This window comes from Cercospora beticola, chromosome 4, assembly GCF_033473495.1.
Source record: "Cercospora beticola chromosome 4, complete sequence".
NCBI classification, from domain to species: Eukaryota; Fungi; Ascomycota; class Dothideomycetes; order Mycosphaerellales; family Mycosphaerellaceae; genus Cercospora; species Cercospora beticola.
This window is the reverse complement of record NC_088938.1, coordinates 1328952-1343861: the sequence shown is the minus strand read 5'-3', so window position 1 is coordinate 1343861 and position 14910 is coordinate 1328952. Positions and strand designations below refer to the sequence as shown.

At 43.7% G+C, this 14910-nt stretch overlaps 2 protein-coding genes across 2 annotated transcripts; one reads left to right on the top strand and one right to left on the bottom strand.

Moving 5' to 3' along the window:
- Positions 1-304: 304 nt before the first annotated feature.
- Positions 305-3415, bottom strand: RHO25_006160 (uncharacterized protein; the record flags this gene model as incomplete). Its single annotated transcript, XM_065602748.1, has 2 exons — positions 305-2889; positions 3124-3415. 2 exons carry the CDS (start codon positions 3413-3415, stop codon positions 305-307), a joined length of 2877 nt encoding a protein of 958 aa, XP_065458820.1.
- Positions 3416-5003: 1588 nt separating this feature from the next.
- On the top strand, positions 5004-6691 carry RHO25_006159 (uncharacterized protein; the record flags this gene model as incomplete). The annotated part of the gene is made up of 6 exons (XM_023597008.2): positions 5004-5149; positions 5223-5384; positions 5448-5601; positions 5891-6077; positions 6136-6429; positions 6480-6691. The coding sequence occupies 6 exons, from the start codon at positions 5004-5006 to the stop codon at positions 6689-6691; spliced, it is 1155 nt and encodes a 384-aa protein (XP_023452551.1).
- Between the last annotated feature and the right edge of the window lie 8219 nt (positions 6692-14910).

The following is a 14910-nucleotide window of genomic DNA, read 5'->3' as shown; positions in this document are numbered from 1 at the left end:
CCAGCTGCCAGGTGTCCCGATGCTCTGCGACCCTAGCAATCCTTTCATGGCAATCCATCATGCCATGGCCAGCGACAATCGCAGCCGCTCGACCAGTACCTCTCTCTTCCACCACAATTTGGTCGAGCGAAAGTGTACCGTTCCAGACTACAGTGGGCTTTGGGAGCGAAAGTAACAACTGCAATGGCTTGGAGGAGTTAGCAACATCAATGTAAAGGCGTCGGCTTCAGAGCCTGACATAGAAAGGCGGGGCTGACAGTGGAACTTACACCTGACTGCTGTTCTGTGTTAGAGATCCCCATCTTCATTGTCCGTGTCTTGTGAGACGAAAAGGCTCTCTTCCCCCCTTTCCACCTTCTGGATTGTCATCGTCCCTCGGGCCGCGATCTGTGAAAACATCGTCGTCGTCGACGAGGGACGATGAACCGCTGGATATGGGCATAGGCCGCGTTCGAGAAGCAGGGCCATGTCTGGACGCTGAAGGTGCCGATTTGCTTGGCTTGCGTGACAGTGGAGCTCCGGGGCCAGCGACCTCGGGCTGACTGACACCTGATTTCAAACCGGCACGAAGTTCGCGAGGCACGCTCGTGAGTCCGGACTTGATGTGCTCACCGCCGACGAGCTGATCACCGAAACGCTTACTTGCTGCAACTGGGCCAGCAGAGCTCCCCGCACTGAATGCGTCACCAAACCGAGCAAGTGGTGCGGCCGTTGTGCCTCGTACAAGGCCAGGGAAGGCAGCGAAATCCTCACCATTGCCACGCTTCTGCTCGGCCGTAGAGAAGCCAAGAGTCTTAAGATTCTTCATGCCAGCCTGTGCCTTTTTGACTTGCGTAGCTGGGTTGAGGCGGGTCCAATCGGGGTCATACCAACCATCTTCAGCTTTGAGCCTGTCGTGTTCCGCGCTGGTGTTCTCAGCATTGCTGTCCTTGATGTGTGTGGTCAGCTGACTGTGGCTGGAACAGAGTTTCTTATCCTCCTCGGGCATATCATCTGCGTGCTGGCAGTACTTGCATTGCCACTTGCCCTTCGGGTGGTCGGCCTGGCAATTCTTCTGCTCGCGCCGGATTCTGTCGAGGGGAGTGTGGAACGTGGACTCCGTCAAGTGCTGTTCCAGTTTCGTCTTGTTGGGATACTCCTGAGCCTTCTTCTCGTACGACACCGTCGGATCAAGAAAGCACTCTGGACATCTCTTCCACTTCTCTGACCATACCTCTGTGAGATTTGCAGAGTTGTCCATCAGAACACCCATGAAAACCTCGGCCACGCCTTTGTAGGGAACAGCAGTTTCCTCATCTTGGGGTTCAGGATCAAGCTCCTGATCAATGCCCATCTCGACGTGGCCAAGCGGTGAGTCATTGCTGTCCTGCTGTTCATCAACATATTTTTGCGCAAGGGCGTCGAGATCCCCCTCCACAACATCGGTCTCCAGCACCTCTAGCGCGTCAGTCTCGGCGACGGCGTCTGGCGTGTCAGGCGTCCCAGTGTGCGAGCTGGCGATCGCTTGTGCACGTGCTAGGACAGCTTCCGCAAAGTGTGAAGCATTCATTGCACCCCTGCGAGCTCTAAACTCAGCTTGGGTCAAAGTTTTCTTGGCGATATTGGCTTGTTCCTCCATCAACGCCTTTTGCGCGCATGCCCTCATTCGAGCACGATATTGTTTGCGGACTTCTGGCCTGTCAAGATTCTCTGGTGGGCCTTGATCGTCGTTGATAAGCCGGTTGGTCATCGCGCGTAAGGCAAGACCGCGCGTATTGTTTCGCTGAATATCATCCAGGCGACCAAGAGCTAATGGTGCCCATTCCTTGACAATTTTCTCGGAGATGCCTCCTTCAGCAAGAGGTTGCTGGAGAGCAGCAGATGTCGAGTCGAAGATGTCGCCCATAGCGAAGTAGTAGCGTTCAAGGGTTGTTGAGTCGGGAGAGTGACCCATTAGCACACGTGTGCGCTCAAAACCGATGCGAGCGACTAGTTCCGTGGCAATCATGCGACGAAGCGAGTACATGGTGACGGCACCCGTGTAGCCTAGTGTTCTGGCGCGGTTCTTGAGGTAATCTGTCATCGCATTTGCACTTAATGGTTGCTTCGTGTCGATTCCGGTGCCTTTGGGCTGGCTGCGGTAGAAGAGCGCTTGGTCTTTGAACTCATCCTTGACGAGAATGCGCTGCTGGGTACCCTCAAGCAGCTCTGCGATGGTGTCGATTCCCTGTAGTGCTTTGCGGCGAAGAGCGATCACTAGCAGACGGTGTGGAACCGAGAAGATGATGTTGTCAGGCTGGGGTGATTTCATCACCACTTTCAGCGGTGTCTCGTCTTCCTGATGACGAGCAGCCCGCTCTGGGTCGCTTGGTCGCTTGATTCTGATGTCGTCGAATTCGAGAACACAGGTGAATTCACCCGGGTTGTCACCACGGTAGAACTCGACATTGCGCCACTGCAGAGGCAGGTTGCGAGCATATTTGCCACTTGTGCCAATGCTGCCTGGGCGTGCAGATGTATGCCGAACGATGCACCAAACGGCCTGATGCTGCTCGGAGTTTTCGATGCTGCGATTCGTCTGCATTTCTTGATCAATGAGCTGTCTCAGCTCAACGAGGCCCAGGTAGGTCTTTGGCACTCGTTTTGCGTTGGGATCACCATATTCGTCGACGACGCCTCTCATGGCCTCGGTCATCTCAAAGTGGGCCGTCTGCAGTGGAGGTGCCGCGATTCTGCGCATACGGTACGAGCGAAAGGCGAGATACATGATGGAGTCGCGATAGTGGCACAGACTGCGATACTGAATGCGTTCGCCGGTAGCCAAAGATCGTGGTGAAGCAAGATGGTAGACCCAGATCATGAATTCCCTTACACTCTGCCACAAGACTTCAAAATCTTCGGGAAAGAGGACTAATTTTGTCAGGGCTGTCAGCAAGGGCGCTCTGTCGAGAGTCTGTGGAATTGAGCTGGGACTTTCTAGACCAGGTGGCAGACCGTGTGCCGTGAACACAGAGGCAAAGGGCCAACTTGCAATGTCTCTGAACATCGCTCGCGCCAGAGACTCGTCACGTTTCTGCACCAAGTGCCATGACATGTGTGAAGTGTTTGGGGGGTATGCAGATGGGGATGGTTTGCTCAACTTACATTCGTCCCACTTCTCATCGCTCCGGCAATCAGGATCCTCATTCCTCTTCCATGCCAAATACGCGATGTACATGCGTCGGTGATGGTCCTGACGAGATTTGGTCCTGGGCGCGTGATATCGCTTTCCACGGAAAGCTTTGGCCGCCCCTTCGAGCTTGTCGAGGATCTCGACCTTGTTAGTATTTGGGAGATCGAACATGCGGTCCAGCTTGTTGGTGAGTGTAAGTCGCTTGCGGCTCTCACCGGGCTTGGATTTGGCAGCGAACAGAGACTGCATCTTCTTGGGAGGCATCTTGAGAGAGGGACGAGCGAGACGGTGAGAACAGGAAGTGCTGTTCTGTAGCTGGTTCGCTGGTATGGCTTGAGAGCGTCCCATGGGCAGTGCTGTAGTGCTGGTGTCGAGCAAGAGATGTTGATGCACGGAGACAGGGGGAAACCGTGCGAGAGAGGGAGCAATGGTGTTGGGGGCACGAGACGGCGAGCAGCTTCGCTGTTCTGCTCGAAGAAGGTCACAGTGACTGGAAGCTAGCTGGGACCGTGAAGAGTCTTCGAAGGCTTTCTGGCGAGGGGGTTCAACGATGATGGCGACGAAGCGTCGGACCAGGAAACGAAGGGAGGACTGACTCTACTGAATGCGAGTGCTGCTAATCTGGACTTGAAGCGCTCGCGCAGGTCACATATATGGTCACCAAAGGGTTTGCTACGCTGGGCAGTATGTTTTCCTGTCTTTGAATGCCTCGGATTGCTCCCGATTGCTGTCATCGTGGACTGCTCGCCTCTCAAAGACAGTCTCAGCCCGAATGAAGGCCTGACTTCTTTGCGAGGGGCGCAGCCAGGCGGGTTAGCCAAGGCACATCAAGCCGGAAACAGCCACGGGTTTGCTTGGGCCGAGACAACACAACGACGGGGAGAGATTCGGACCGACAGGTAAGATGAGTGCTGCACGGAAAACTCAAGTTCAACAGATGCACAAGCGCCAGTGGCAAAGGAAGGCAGCATGATTCAGCAGTGGAATTCGGCAAACTTCGATAGCATAAACATGCATGATGTGCATGAAGCAAGCTATACGACCCATTGCCCCCGGCAGCTCAGCAAACACCGCCTTGGGCGAAAGGAAGATCTTGAATGTTGCCCACAACGAGCTAGTGTCATGGTGAGCTGCTTGTCGTTGGAATGGTGATTGCGGGATTTTGCCTTCATCGGACTGAAGGGCGGGTATTGGTGGCGGTATGACACGACTGCGGCAGCTGCGAGCACGAACGGAGCGAGACAGTGCCATGGAAAGCCCATTCCCCGACCACTGCATGATCTGGGAGCGTATGTTCGGTTTGTAGCCCGGAGGCGATGTTGCAAAACGCGTAGAGTCGGCGGCATGCATCCTCCTGTGATCAAAGAACGCCATCAGGACGACGAACGGTGACGAGACCATACAAACGAGGCTGATGCGTGCTTCAAAGAGGGGTTGCGGGAGCGTCGTTTGAAGTGCGCCCGTGCATATCTCACGGCAACGGGCAGTGCAAACGCCGCGTATGAGGGCGGTAATAGTGCAATTTCTGCATCGACGCGTGTTCGAAGTGTATCCAAAGACCGTGGTGAATGGTGCGGTCTGATCGACGGGACGTTGATGCAGCGCATGCATATGCGTGTGAGCGTTTGCATGCCTCCGACCAGAAACGTCGCGAAGACGCAGTTGCAGCTCGAACGGGTCCACAATGGTTCTCTGCCAAACATTCTTCAAAGGCGGCGAAGAGCAGTTCTCTTGTTGGCGAAAGTCATAATCCCACTCACCTCCCACCAGGAAGGGAAGCTTTCACTTTTTTCTCTCAATTCGTCTCTACCCGACGCCCCGACCCAACGCCAGCTTCAGAAGCTTTCACGACATGGCAGCATCCAAGAGAGTCGAGCAGCTTGGAGGCCGTGGGAATCAACTCTCGATCGACACCAGCCAAGCTGGACCAGGTAGCCCAACAGCTGGTGACAACAGCCCAGGTGGTCCCACGACACCAGGCTCACCACTGACCCCTAGGTGAGCACTCCACGCGTCCCCTGAGCACTATGCCTCAGGCGCAATTCCATCCAGGTGCTAACACATGACCCAGGCTGCAAGGCCTGACGGGTTCCACGAAGCTGAGCGTGAATTGGCTGTCTCAGAAGCACCCAGAGCTTCTGTCCGCTTGGCAGACCGAAATCTCAAACAACATTGGTGTGCTCGCCGACCGCCTTGACCAAGTGGTTGAGGTCCTCGTCGTCGTTGCCAGCTCGTAAGCCACAATCTCCCAATCCGCATTCCAGTCTGTGCATTCAGCTGATCAGTCAATCGATAGGAATGCCCCTCGCCGCCTTTCGAAGCTCGGAACACTCGGCGACGACGATCAAGCTCTCTACGATGAACTGGAGGAGAAGTTCGAAGCATTCATCGCCTCAGTCTTGAAGACACTTGGAGAGAATGAGAAGGACAAGCTGACTGATCGTGGTGGCGTAAGTCAACCCCTCCCCAAAGCACACCTTCCTCCGATCAGGCAGAGAGGCTTTATTCCTCTTTGGCTTGGCGACGGCCAATACGTCGTCGCAGAGCTTTCCTCTGAAACGCCACAACGCGAGCAAAGCGCCCTCCCAGAGAGAACGAGGTCCTCTGCCGTCCAGCTCGGCCATGAGCCACGATTGTGCCTTGAAGCCATTTTTCGAGACACTGCGACACATGCCTTCTGCCAACGACTCTCACATGATGCAAGTCAATGCCGCCAGACCAGGGCTAACAGTTGGGCAGCAAAAGGGCACCAAGCAAGCCAAGGCGTTCAAGGAGCTGTTCGTGAAGCAGGCCAAGAGAAATGCGAGTGCCATGAACGATGATGGTGTCGACTACGCTCGAGCTGCGGAACTGATGGCGAAGATCTCCGAAGAGGGCTTGCCAATCATGTTTGGCAAGGCAGTGGGCCAGCACATAGGCGCGTCCAGTGAGTGACCAAGCTATCATGACTGGATGGACCACGCCGAACTAACTCTTGGAAATAGCTCCTGCCCCCAAGTCAGCCGGTGGCACTGACAAGGGCACTATCGAGCTGCTCGAGAAGGAGTATCTGGACATACTCCGTCCACAATTCGAGGCGTATGCCCAGTCCATTGGCCCCATTGTGCCGTCCGTCCGCCGCGGCGGCCCAGCCAAGGAGCAGGCCCAGGTATACAAGACTCAGGTCATCGACGGCGCAGCTGGCAAGGACGATGAGCCAGTAGTGTTGTTGCTCAACACGCTCAGCGAAGCCGGTCTAGAGAGCCTTTACGTCTCGCTGTCCAAGAAGCACAAGAATGGTAAGCGCGTCCTGATTGCGATACTGCGAATCCTGCTAATTGACCCCAAGACTGGACGGTCGTCGAGGAGACTGGCAACAAGCGCAAGCGCGTCAAGCCGACTGTGGACGACGACGAGGAAGGCGACGAAGCGGAGGGCGCGGAGGTCGAGACGGAGGATACTCCTGCTGACCGTCCAAAGCGGCAGCCTCGCAAGAAGAGCAAGACCACCACCACTGTTGCTGCTTCTGCTGCTAACGCTGCCAACGACGACTTCGAGTAAGCCTGGGCTTGACGGCTGCTACACTGTCGATTTGCCGCAGTGCTGATCACCACGACTGATTTGTCGAATGCCTCCACCTCTTGTACGCCCCACGACGGTGACGGGCGAGGTGGAGATGGAATTGGGCGCCCATCTGCGGCGCGAAGATTACCATAGCTCTTTGAATGAGACTGACTACTGTCACCGTACCAAGAAAAGAAAAACCGTTGTCACATCGTCTGCGTTGTCGCCTCTTTCACTTCGCCATCTGCTGCTGCGCGAGACTTTTCGGTGTGTGGTTGGAGCTGTTTTGCCATGGAGCCATTTGGCCATTGCATAGAGCAATGAGCGTGCAAGCGATCTTTTTCTTTCACTCTCCCTGCTGTCCGGTGCCACCCCTTCGCATGCCCACATCTCAGCAACAAGAGTCCATTGGCTGTGTCAAGTCGCACCATAGAAGGTCATCTTGGCCGGCGGCATCGCTAGAGGTTGGAGTCTGAGATTGCCCGTGTGATGGGCCGGCACTTGATTCGTCATTTCCAGTATACGTGCGGCTGTGAAGGTTCCGATATCGAGATCTGGCTGCAGGCAGTGTTGGTGAGAATTAAAATGCTCCTCGAGAACCGTGGTGGTGTGGAGAGCTCTTCCTCTTTGAATTCCGGGCGGCAACTGCCGTTGCGACCAGCTCCACTTTCCCTCTCCTCCGCTTCGCTCCGCTGGAGGAACAACACCATTCGACCACCTCCACAGCTCCGTCTCTCATTGTAATTATCACACTGCGACAACACAGAAAACATACTAGACACGTGCAGCTCACATGCATGACGATATGCGCTGCATTACGGCCAGCGGCAAATCGGCGAGTTCGTCTCTGTAATGCAAAGTGGTAGCTCGATCACCTGGAGATGTTGAATTGTATTCTCGTAGGCACTCGTCGGATGGGTATAACACAGTAGAAGTAGAGACAATAAGTAGGAACCAACCGAGTTGATTGTGTTAGTTAGTTATAGGTTGTATCTTACTCCTGAGATGGGCATTAGCTAGGTTATATGACCTAGTGTTATATAACCTATGTTACCTAATCCTGATCCCTAAAGTATCTCTTAGAATGTCTAACTAGACTGCACTTTCTAATACTTCTACTTAGGCTAGATAGTCTTCTGCCTATATTCCTATATTTAAATCTATCCCTAAATTATAATAAGTTATTAGGTACTATAGTTATATAGTTAGAGCTTTTGTTTCTCTTCTAGGCTTTTCTCTTTTAGACTATATATAGATTCCTAGATCCTAATTACTTATTATATATAGCAAGCTACTTCTCCTATAGTATAACTTCTAGGCTTAGTTTTATATATACTATAATATCTCTAATATTATAGTACGTATCTTTTATTAATTATCCTAAGGTCTAGAGTTTAATCTATAGTTAGAGTATAAATCTTTTGCCTTTCTCTATATAAGCTAGAGTTGTCTTATAAACTCCTAAAACTATAGCCTATTCTTTAGTTTAGTTAGGCTATTAGTAACTATCTCTTTTATTAGAATATATTCTACTATAACCTTCCTTTACTACTAGAGATATCTAATATAGTTATATATAATATTAATATATTTAGATCTCTTATAAGTATATATATTCTTAATAAGAGTTAAAGCTACCTAATTATCTTCTATAATTTATACTAGCTTTAGTTCTTTTACTATATTAGGATATACTTTTATAGTTAGTTAGAATAGGTATTCTCCTACTAACTCTATATAGTCTATTTCTTTTAAGAGTACTACTAGGAACTAAGATTGCTTTATATATATATTTATAGCTATATACTTAGCTTCTATTATTAATATTATAATAGACTTTTGCTTCCTACTTATCTAAGAAACTAGAGCTCTATAAAGGAAGAAGATACTCCTAAGGATTAAGACTCTATTTACTTTATCTATTATATAGTTAAAGTCTAAATATCCTATTAGGCTTCCTCTATTTCTTTTAAATATTAGTTCTAAGTCTTAGGATAACTTTAAGTACTTTACTAGTTTCTTTAGAGCTTATATATACCTCTTAGTTAGGTCTAAGATATATAAGCTTAACTTTCTAAGAGAGAAAGCAATATCTAGTTTTATTATAACTATAAGCTATATTTAGGTACTAGTTTAGCTTTAGTACTCTATCTTATTCTCTCTCTTATTATATAAGCCTATTAGTTTTAGGCTATTATAACTATCTATTAGTAAGAGAGTTAGGTTAGCTATTTTCTTAGTTATTCTTAGCTTTATAAAGTTCTCCTAGATAAAGTATTCTTAATTAAGCTTTAAAGTTCTAGCTTATCTATCTCTTATTAACTTTATTCTAAGGATTTTCTCTAGTTCTCTAAGATCTTTAATCTTAAATACCTTATCTAGCTATTCCTTAAACTAAAGTATATTTTCTAGCTTTAGTACTATAATTAGAATATTATCTATATAAGTTAGAATTAGAATATTCCTTTCCTAGTAGATAAGAAAGTATAGGTCTACTTCTAATTATATAAACCTAATCTATTTTAACTTTAAAATATAGAGTTTGTTCTAGTCTCTTACTACTTACTTTAGTCTATATAAGCTTCTTAGGATTTATAGAACTATATTAGGTAGAATCTTAACTTCTAGTAGTAGAATTATAAAGATTTCTTCTTAGAGTTTGCTCTTAGTAAATATATTATTTATATCTACTTAGTAGAGTTCTAGATCCTTCTTATAAACTATAGCTATAAATACTCTTAAGATATTATACCTAACTATTAGTATAAAGGTCTCCTAGAAATTAACTCTAAACTTTTAAGAGAAACTTCTTATAACTAGTTTTGCCTTAAACTTCTTAATAGCTCTACTAATTAATCTCTTTATATTAAATACCTACTTAGATATAATAAGGTTTACTTCTTTAAGTAGAATAACTTTTATCTAGGTATTATTACTTCTTAATATAGTTAGTTCCTTTTAGACTATATCCTCCTATATATATCTCTATTTAGAATCCTAAATTGCCTCTTTATAGGACTTTAGAATAGGCACTTCTTATCTCTATATAGAGACTTAAGGAGTAATTACTATAAATATAGACTTCTAAACTTCTAATAGAGCTTCCTAAATCTACTCCTATTCTTAGCTTTAGACTTAGCTTAGAAATACTTTATAATACTTAGTACTAGGCTCCTCCTTCTATCTATATTCTCTCTATTTCTTCTAAAGTACTTATCTTATTACTATACTATAAGCTTTTAGCTCTAGGCCTAGTCCTTTATCTAAGATAGATCTCCTTCTCTTTTAGCTATAGGTTTAGTTTTAGTTCCTCTCCTAATCTCTATTTCTTTATAGGTCCTACTATATAATATTTAATCCTTTTACTTTAGAATATAGTCTTCTACTAGTACTAGGACTAGCTTATCTATTAACTTCCTAGCTTAGCTTAGGTAGTTTAGTAGTTCTACTTTTCTTCTACTAGAGTTATAGTTCTCTAGAGTTTTCTTCTTCTAGATTCTCTATTCTCTAGTACTTCTCTTTATCTTTTAGTAGAAGTAGTAACTATATAAAAAGTATTTAGCTAGGACTTATAGGTTTAGTTACTATAGCTATAGGTATAGTAGCTATAGAAGATATAACTACTATTAGCTTCTTTAGAGGTCTACTAACTAGGTTTCTAATAGATATACTACTTACTTAATTAAGCTTAGGAATATTTAGCTCTATATCTTCTCTTTTCTTATACTTAAACTAAGTAGTAGTATTATAGGCTTTAATAGCTCTTATATTAGGCTCCTAGAAGAGCTATATTTTAGTAGTATTAGGAATATATCTAATAAATATAGTATCTTTGCTTCTATTTATTAGTTTGTCCGATCTTATCTCTACTAGCTAGAACTTAGAATCTATATAGACTACTACTTTGCAACTCTAAACTCTAAAGTATAATACTAAGAGTTAAGTACCTAAAAAGGCTTCTTTAGTAAATACTTTAAATCTATTAATTTCTAGGCTATTAGGAAGAGAATTTCTAATAACTATATAGGCTACTAAAGCTTCTAGCTAGAATTTAATAGGTATATAGGCATCTTCTAGTATTACTCTTATATAGTCTTTAGAGGTTTAGATTAACCTCTTAACTACTCTATTCTAGATAGAGTTATATACTTTAGTTATATAGAAGGAAATTCTATATTCCTTCTTCTACTACTTTAGTATAGTAAGAAGCTTTCTTACTCTATTACTCCTTATAATCTAGAAGGGATTTCCTAATTATAGCTTAGCTTTTACCTTCTAGTCTCTAAAGATACTTAGTATATCTTCTCTAGACTTTATTAGGAAAGTCTATTTCTTTCTTAAGAAGTTATTAATAATTTTAAGCTACTATTTATATCCTAATCTTAAGATAGGCAAAGGACTATAGATATTAATAGAAACTAGAGACAACTTTTAGAGTTTCCTCTTAGTTTCTTTCTCTCTATATTTCTTTATCTTTACTAAGGAATATACTCTATAAGGTTAGTATTCCTTTAGAATAGGAATCTAAGCCTTTAAATTAGATACTTTATATAGGTTTCTAAGAAGACTCTCTCTAAAATATATAAGTCTCCTATACTAAAGCTTCTACTATTCTTAGGTCTTTTCTTAGGCTTTAAAGGTATAGGCTTTATTCTTTTATTTTTAATTAAAGTATAATATTATAAGCTCCTATAATATATTATTAATCTCCTTAATAAATAGTACTCCTCCTAATAGTTTTATCTAGATAACTAGTTTCCTAGATAATAAAATAAGTATAAATTTTAGTAGTTAAATACTATACTACTAGCTAAATTAGTTCTAAGAAACAAGATTTACTTCTAGACTAGGTATAAAGAGAATATTCTTAGGAATAATCTATTTTCCTCTTTTCCTATCTATTACTATATTTCCTATATATATAGCTATTAGATAGCTACCTCTAACCTTAATCTACTTTTTCTTCTAAAGAGGTTTTAGTTCCCTAAAAAGTAATTCTTAGTTAGTTATATATAATAAAGTATAGGAGTTAAGTAGCTATCTTAATAGTATATACTTACTCTTTGCTTCTATAGTTAAGTATATAACTTTATTAATATTATTATCCTCTAATAGAGATTAAGATACTTTAGATACTATAGAAGGCTCTATATCTTCTTAGGTAGTATATATTTTCTTAGAAAACTTCCTTAAGGTTTATCTCTTCTTAAGAGATTAGACTTTTAAGTTAAGTTTCTTTACTATTTCTTTTAATACTTCTTTATCTAGTAAAGATCTCCTTCTAAATATACTCTCTCTAGGTAGTATTCTTCTCTTCTCTACTCTACTAGCCTATCTTAAGTTAATAGTTCTCTTAGCTTTATTAAGATATAGATACTTAGTAATATCTCTAAAATGCTCCTTTTTATAGAGATAGTATTTTAGCTTTATACTTTAGATCTCTCTTTCCTTAGTAAATGTTACTATTTCTTATAACTAGTATCTATACTATATTAACTCCTCTACTTTAAGGAGTTATATCTATACTATATTAACTCCTCTACTTTAAGGAGTTAGAGGATTTCCTTAGAGTCTAAGTTCTTCTAAGCTTAGATAGTCTACCTTATGCTTTTATACTTAGCTAGAAGTATAAAGAGCAGATACTTAATTCTTATATTAGGAGTCTTATAGTATAACTCCCTCTAGTTAATCTCTATAATCCTCCTTCTAAGATTACTAAAGTAGACCTATAATTTCCTAATTATATCTCCTAGTTCTATCTTAAAGGTTATAAATTCTTAAATAATAGCTATTATATATACCTATTAGACTTTGCTATATTTCCTATATAGCTTTATCTAGATATTATATATTCTTATCTTATCTATTACCTTATCTTAGTTATCTATATAAAGACTTTCTATTAGAATATAGATTGCCTTTATATTATCCTTCTACTATTTTAAGCTAAACTCTAAAAAGGTAGTGCCTTTCCCTTTGCTTAATAAAGCTTTAGATAAAGCCTTAGATAACTTAGCTAGAGTAGATACTAATAATCCCTTTAAGTCTAAGATTATCTAGAAGATTTCTTTTCCTCTAAGTATATTTTCCTATAGCTTAAACTATAGTCTCTAGTTCTCTCTTATTAGGATTAGTATTCTCCTTCTATCTAACTTACTTATTAAATCTATTTCTATAAAATTAAATAAATAAATCTAAACTCTAGAAATATAAGCTCTTTTAATCTAATTAGTAGCTTCTAGATTTCTGCCTTTCCTAGTTACTAAGACTCTTCTCTTTTAGCTAAGGTATTTAAGGACTCTTCTCTCTTATAGAAGTTAGTTAGGTTCTTAGATAGAGAACCTCTAAAAGATCTATCTTCTTAGAAGAGTACTACTAGCTAGTTCTAAGGTATTAGTAGTACTTAGTACTTAGGCCTAGTCTTATCTACTTAGGTACTATAGTCTAAAACTAATCCTTTCTTTTTTATACTCTTTTAGTATACTTTTCTTTTAAAGTAGAGTATACTTTACTAGGCTTTTCTCTATTTTACCTACTTTTTAGAGACTTCTAGCTTATAACTAGGATCTTCTAAAGCTTTAAAGTAGTATAGATAGAATATACCTCTAGTCTCTCTTATACTCTTTTCCTACTTCTCTATCTAGTTAATACTATAGGTCCTATAAGAGATAATATATATTACTTTAAGAATAAGAAGACTAACTCTTTCTACTTAGAGCCTCTCTATAAACCTAAGCTTATAACCTATTAAATTATATTCTCGTAGGCACTCGTCGGATAGGTATAATATAGTAGAAGTAGAGATAATAAGTAGGAACTAACCGAGTTAATTATATTAGTTAGTTATAAGTTATATCTTACTCCTAAGATAGGTATTAGCTAGGTTATATAACCTAGTATTATATAACCTATATTACCTAATCCTAATCCCTAAAGTGTCTCTTAGAATGTCTAACTAGACTACACTTTCTAATAGGAGAGCTTATTATCCTATAAATTATGTTATGTTACTTTTGTGCGTACGCCGGAGGTGTTGGCTGTATGCACGTGTTTGACCTCAATTTCCCGATCGGGCAATCGACGGCAGGGCGTTCGGGCAGCGCAGTTGTATCTTAGGTTAGAGGAGGAAGGAGAAGGGCGGACTTTGGCTTCATATTTGACCCGATTGGGAAGATTTCACGTTCGGAATTCCTCCCTCCGCTTCTCCGCTTGCTTATCGCGGACGTTGCCGCTTAATACCAGTGTCGCGTTCCATAGAATTGCCGCTCAGGGCATGGGGGGGATGGTCGCAGGCTCCCAAACCCCCCCGATGCCCACCGCTACCAGTGTTCCGCTCTGAAGAATTGCCGCTCAGGGCATAGAGGGGAGGGCCGCAAGCTCCCCAACCCCCCCGATGCCCACCGCTACCAGTGTTGCGTTCTGTAGAATTGCCGCTCAGGGCATGGAGGGGAGGGTCGCAAGCTCCCCCCCCCCCCCCCCCCCCCCCCCGATGCCCACCGCTATGAGTGAAGGTCGGAGCTCCACACTTCGTCCCCTACCGCTCCACCCTCCGGCATGCGCTCGCACATTTGGTGGCCCTCCGCTCGTACCTCGCTACGGGACCAAATAGTGCTTCGCTTCTGCCTACGGATGTTCGCTCTCGGGAACTCGTGTTCCCGCTCCCCAGGCCCCGGGTTCGAATCCCGGTTGAGCCCGGATTCTTTTGCTCGTTGCAGCTCTTATTTTCGTTTTGGAGGTCTGTAGGTGAAGTGAATAAAGTGAACTTCATCCATCCTCTTGGGGGACAAGTGCGAATAGCCCAGGCGGCAGAGCCTGCACGGCTGCAATTTTGCAATAACACAGCTCGCTTTGCATAGCAATTCCAATTTTGCATGGGCCGTTGTTGTGAGCAATGCAATGTTGATATCCGTGGTGAAGGGTGAAGAGTGCCTACGTGGATACTATGCGAATGTTGCGACTAGCGCGGCTTTCGATACGGCTGGAATTTGCGAACATGCCAGCATTCTGACAGGCTGAAGTCGAGAACCATGCGTCGCCTGAGTTCAAAGGAGATCTAGTCATTGGTACGCTACATTGGTCGTTGAGATGCGACTCATGCCCATGGAGCGCATTTTGTACTTACATTGGACAAGTAGCAGAAGCGCGGGCAGCGTGCAATCAAGCCACGGCTTGCAAGTATCCTTAGGAACCGCACCCCCCAACAAGCTGGACCGGGC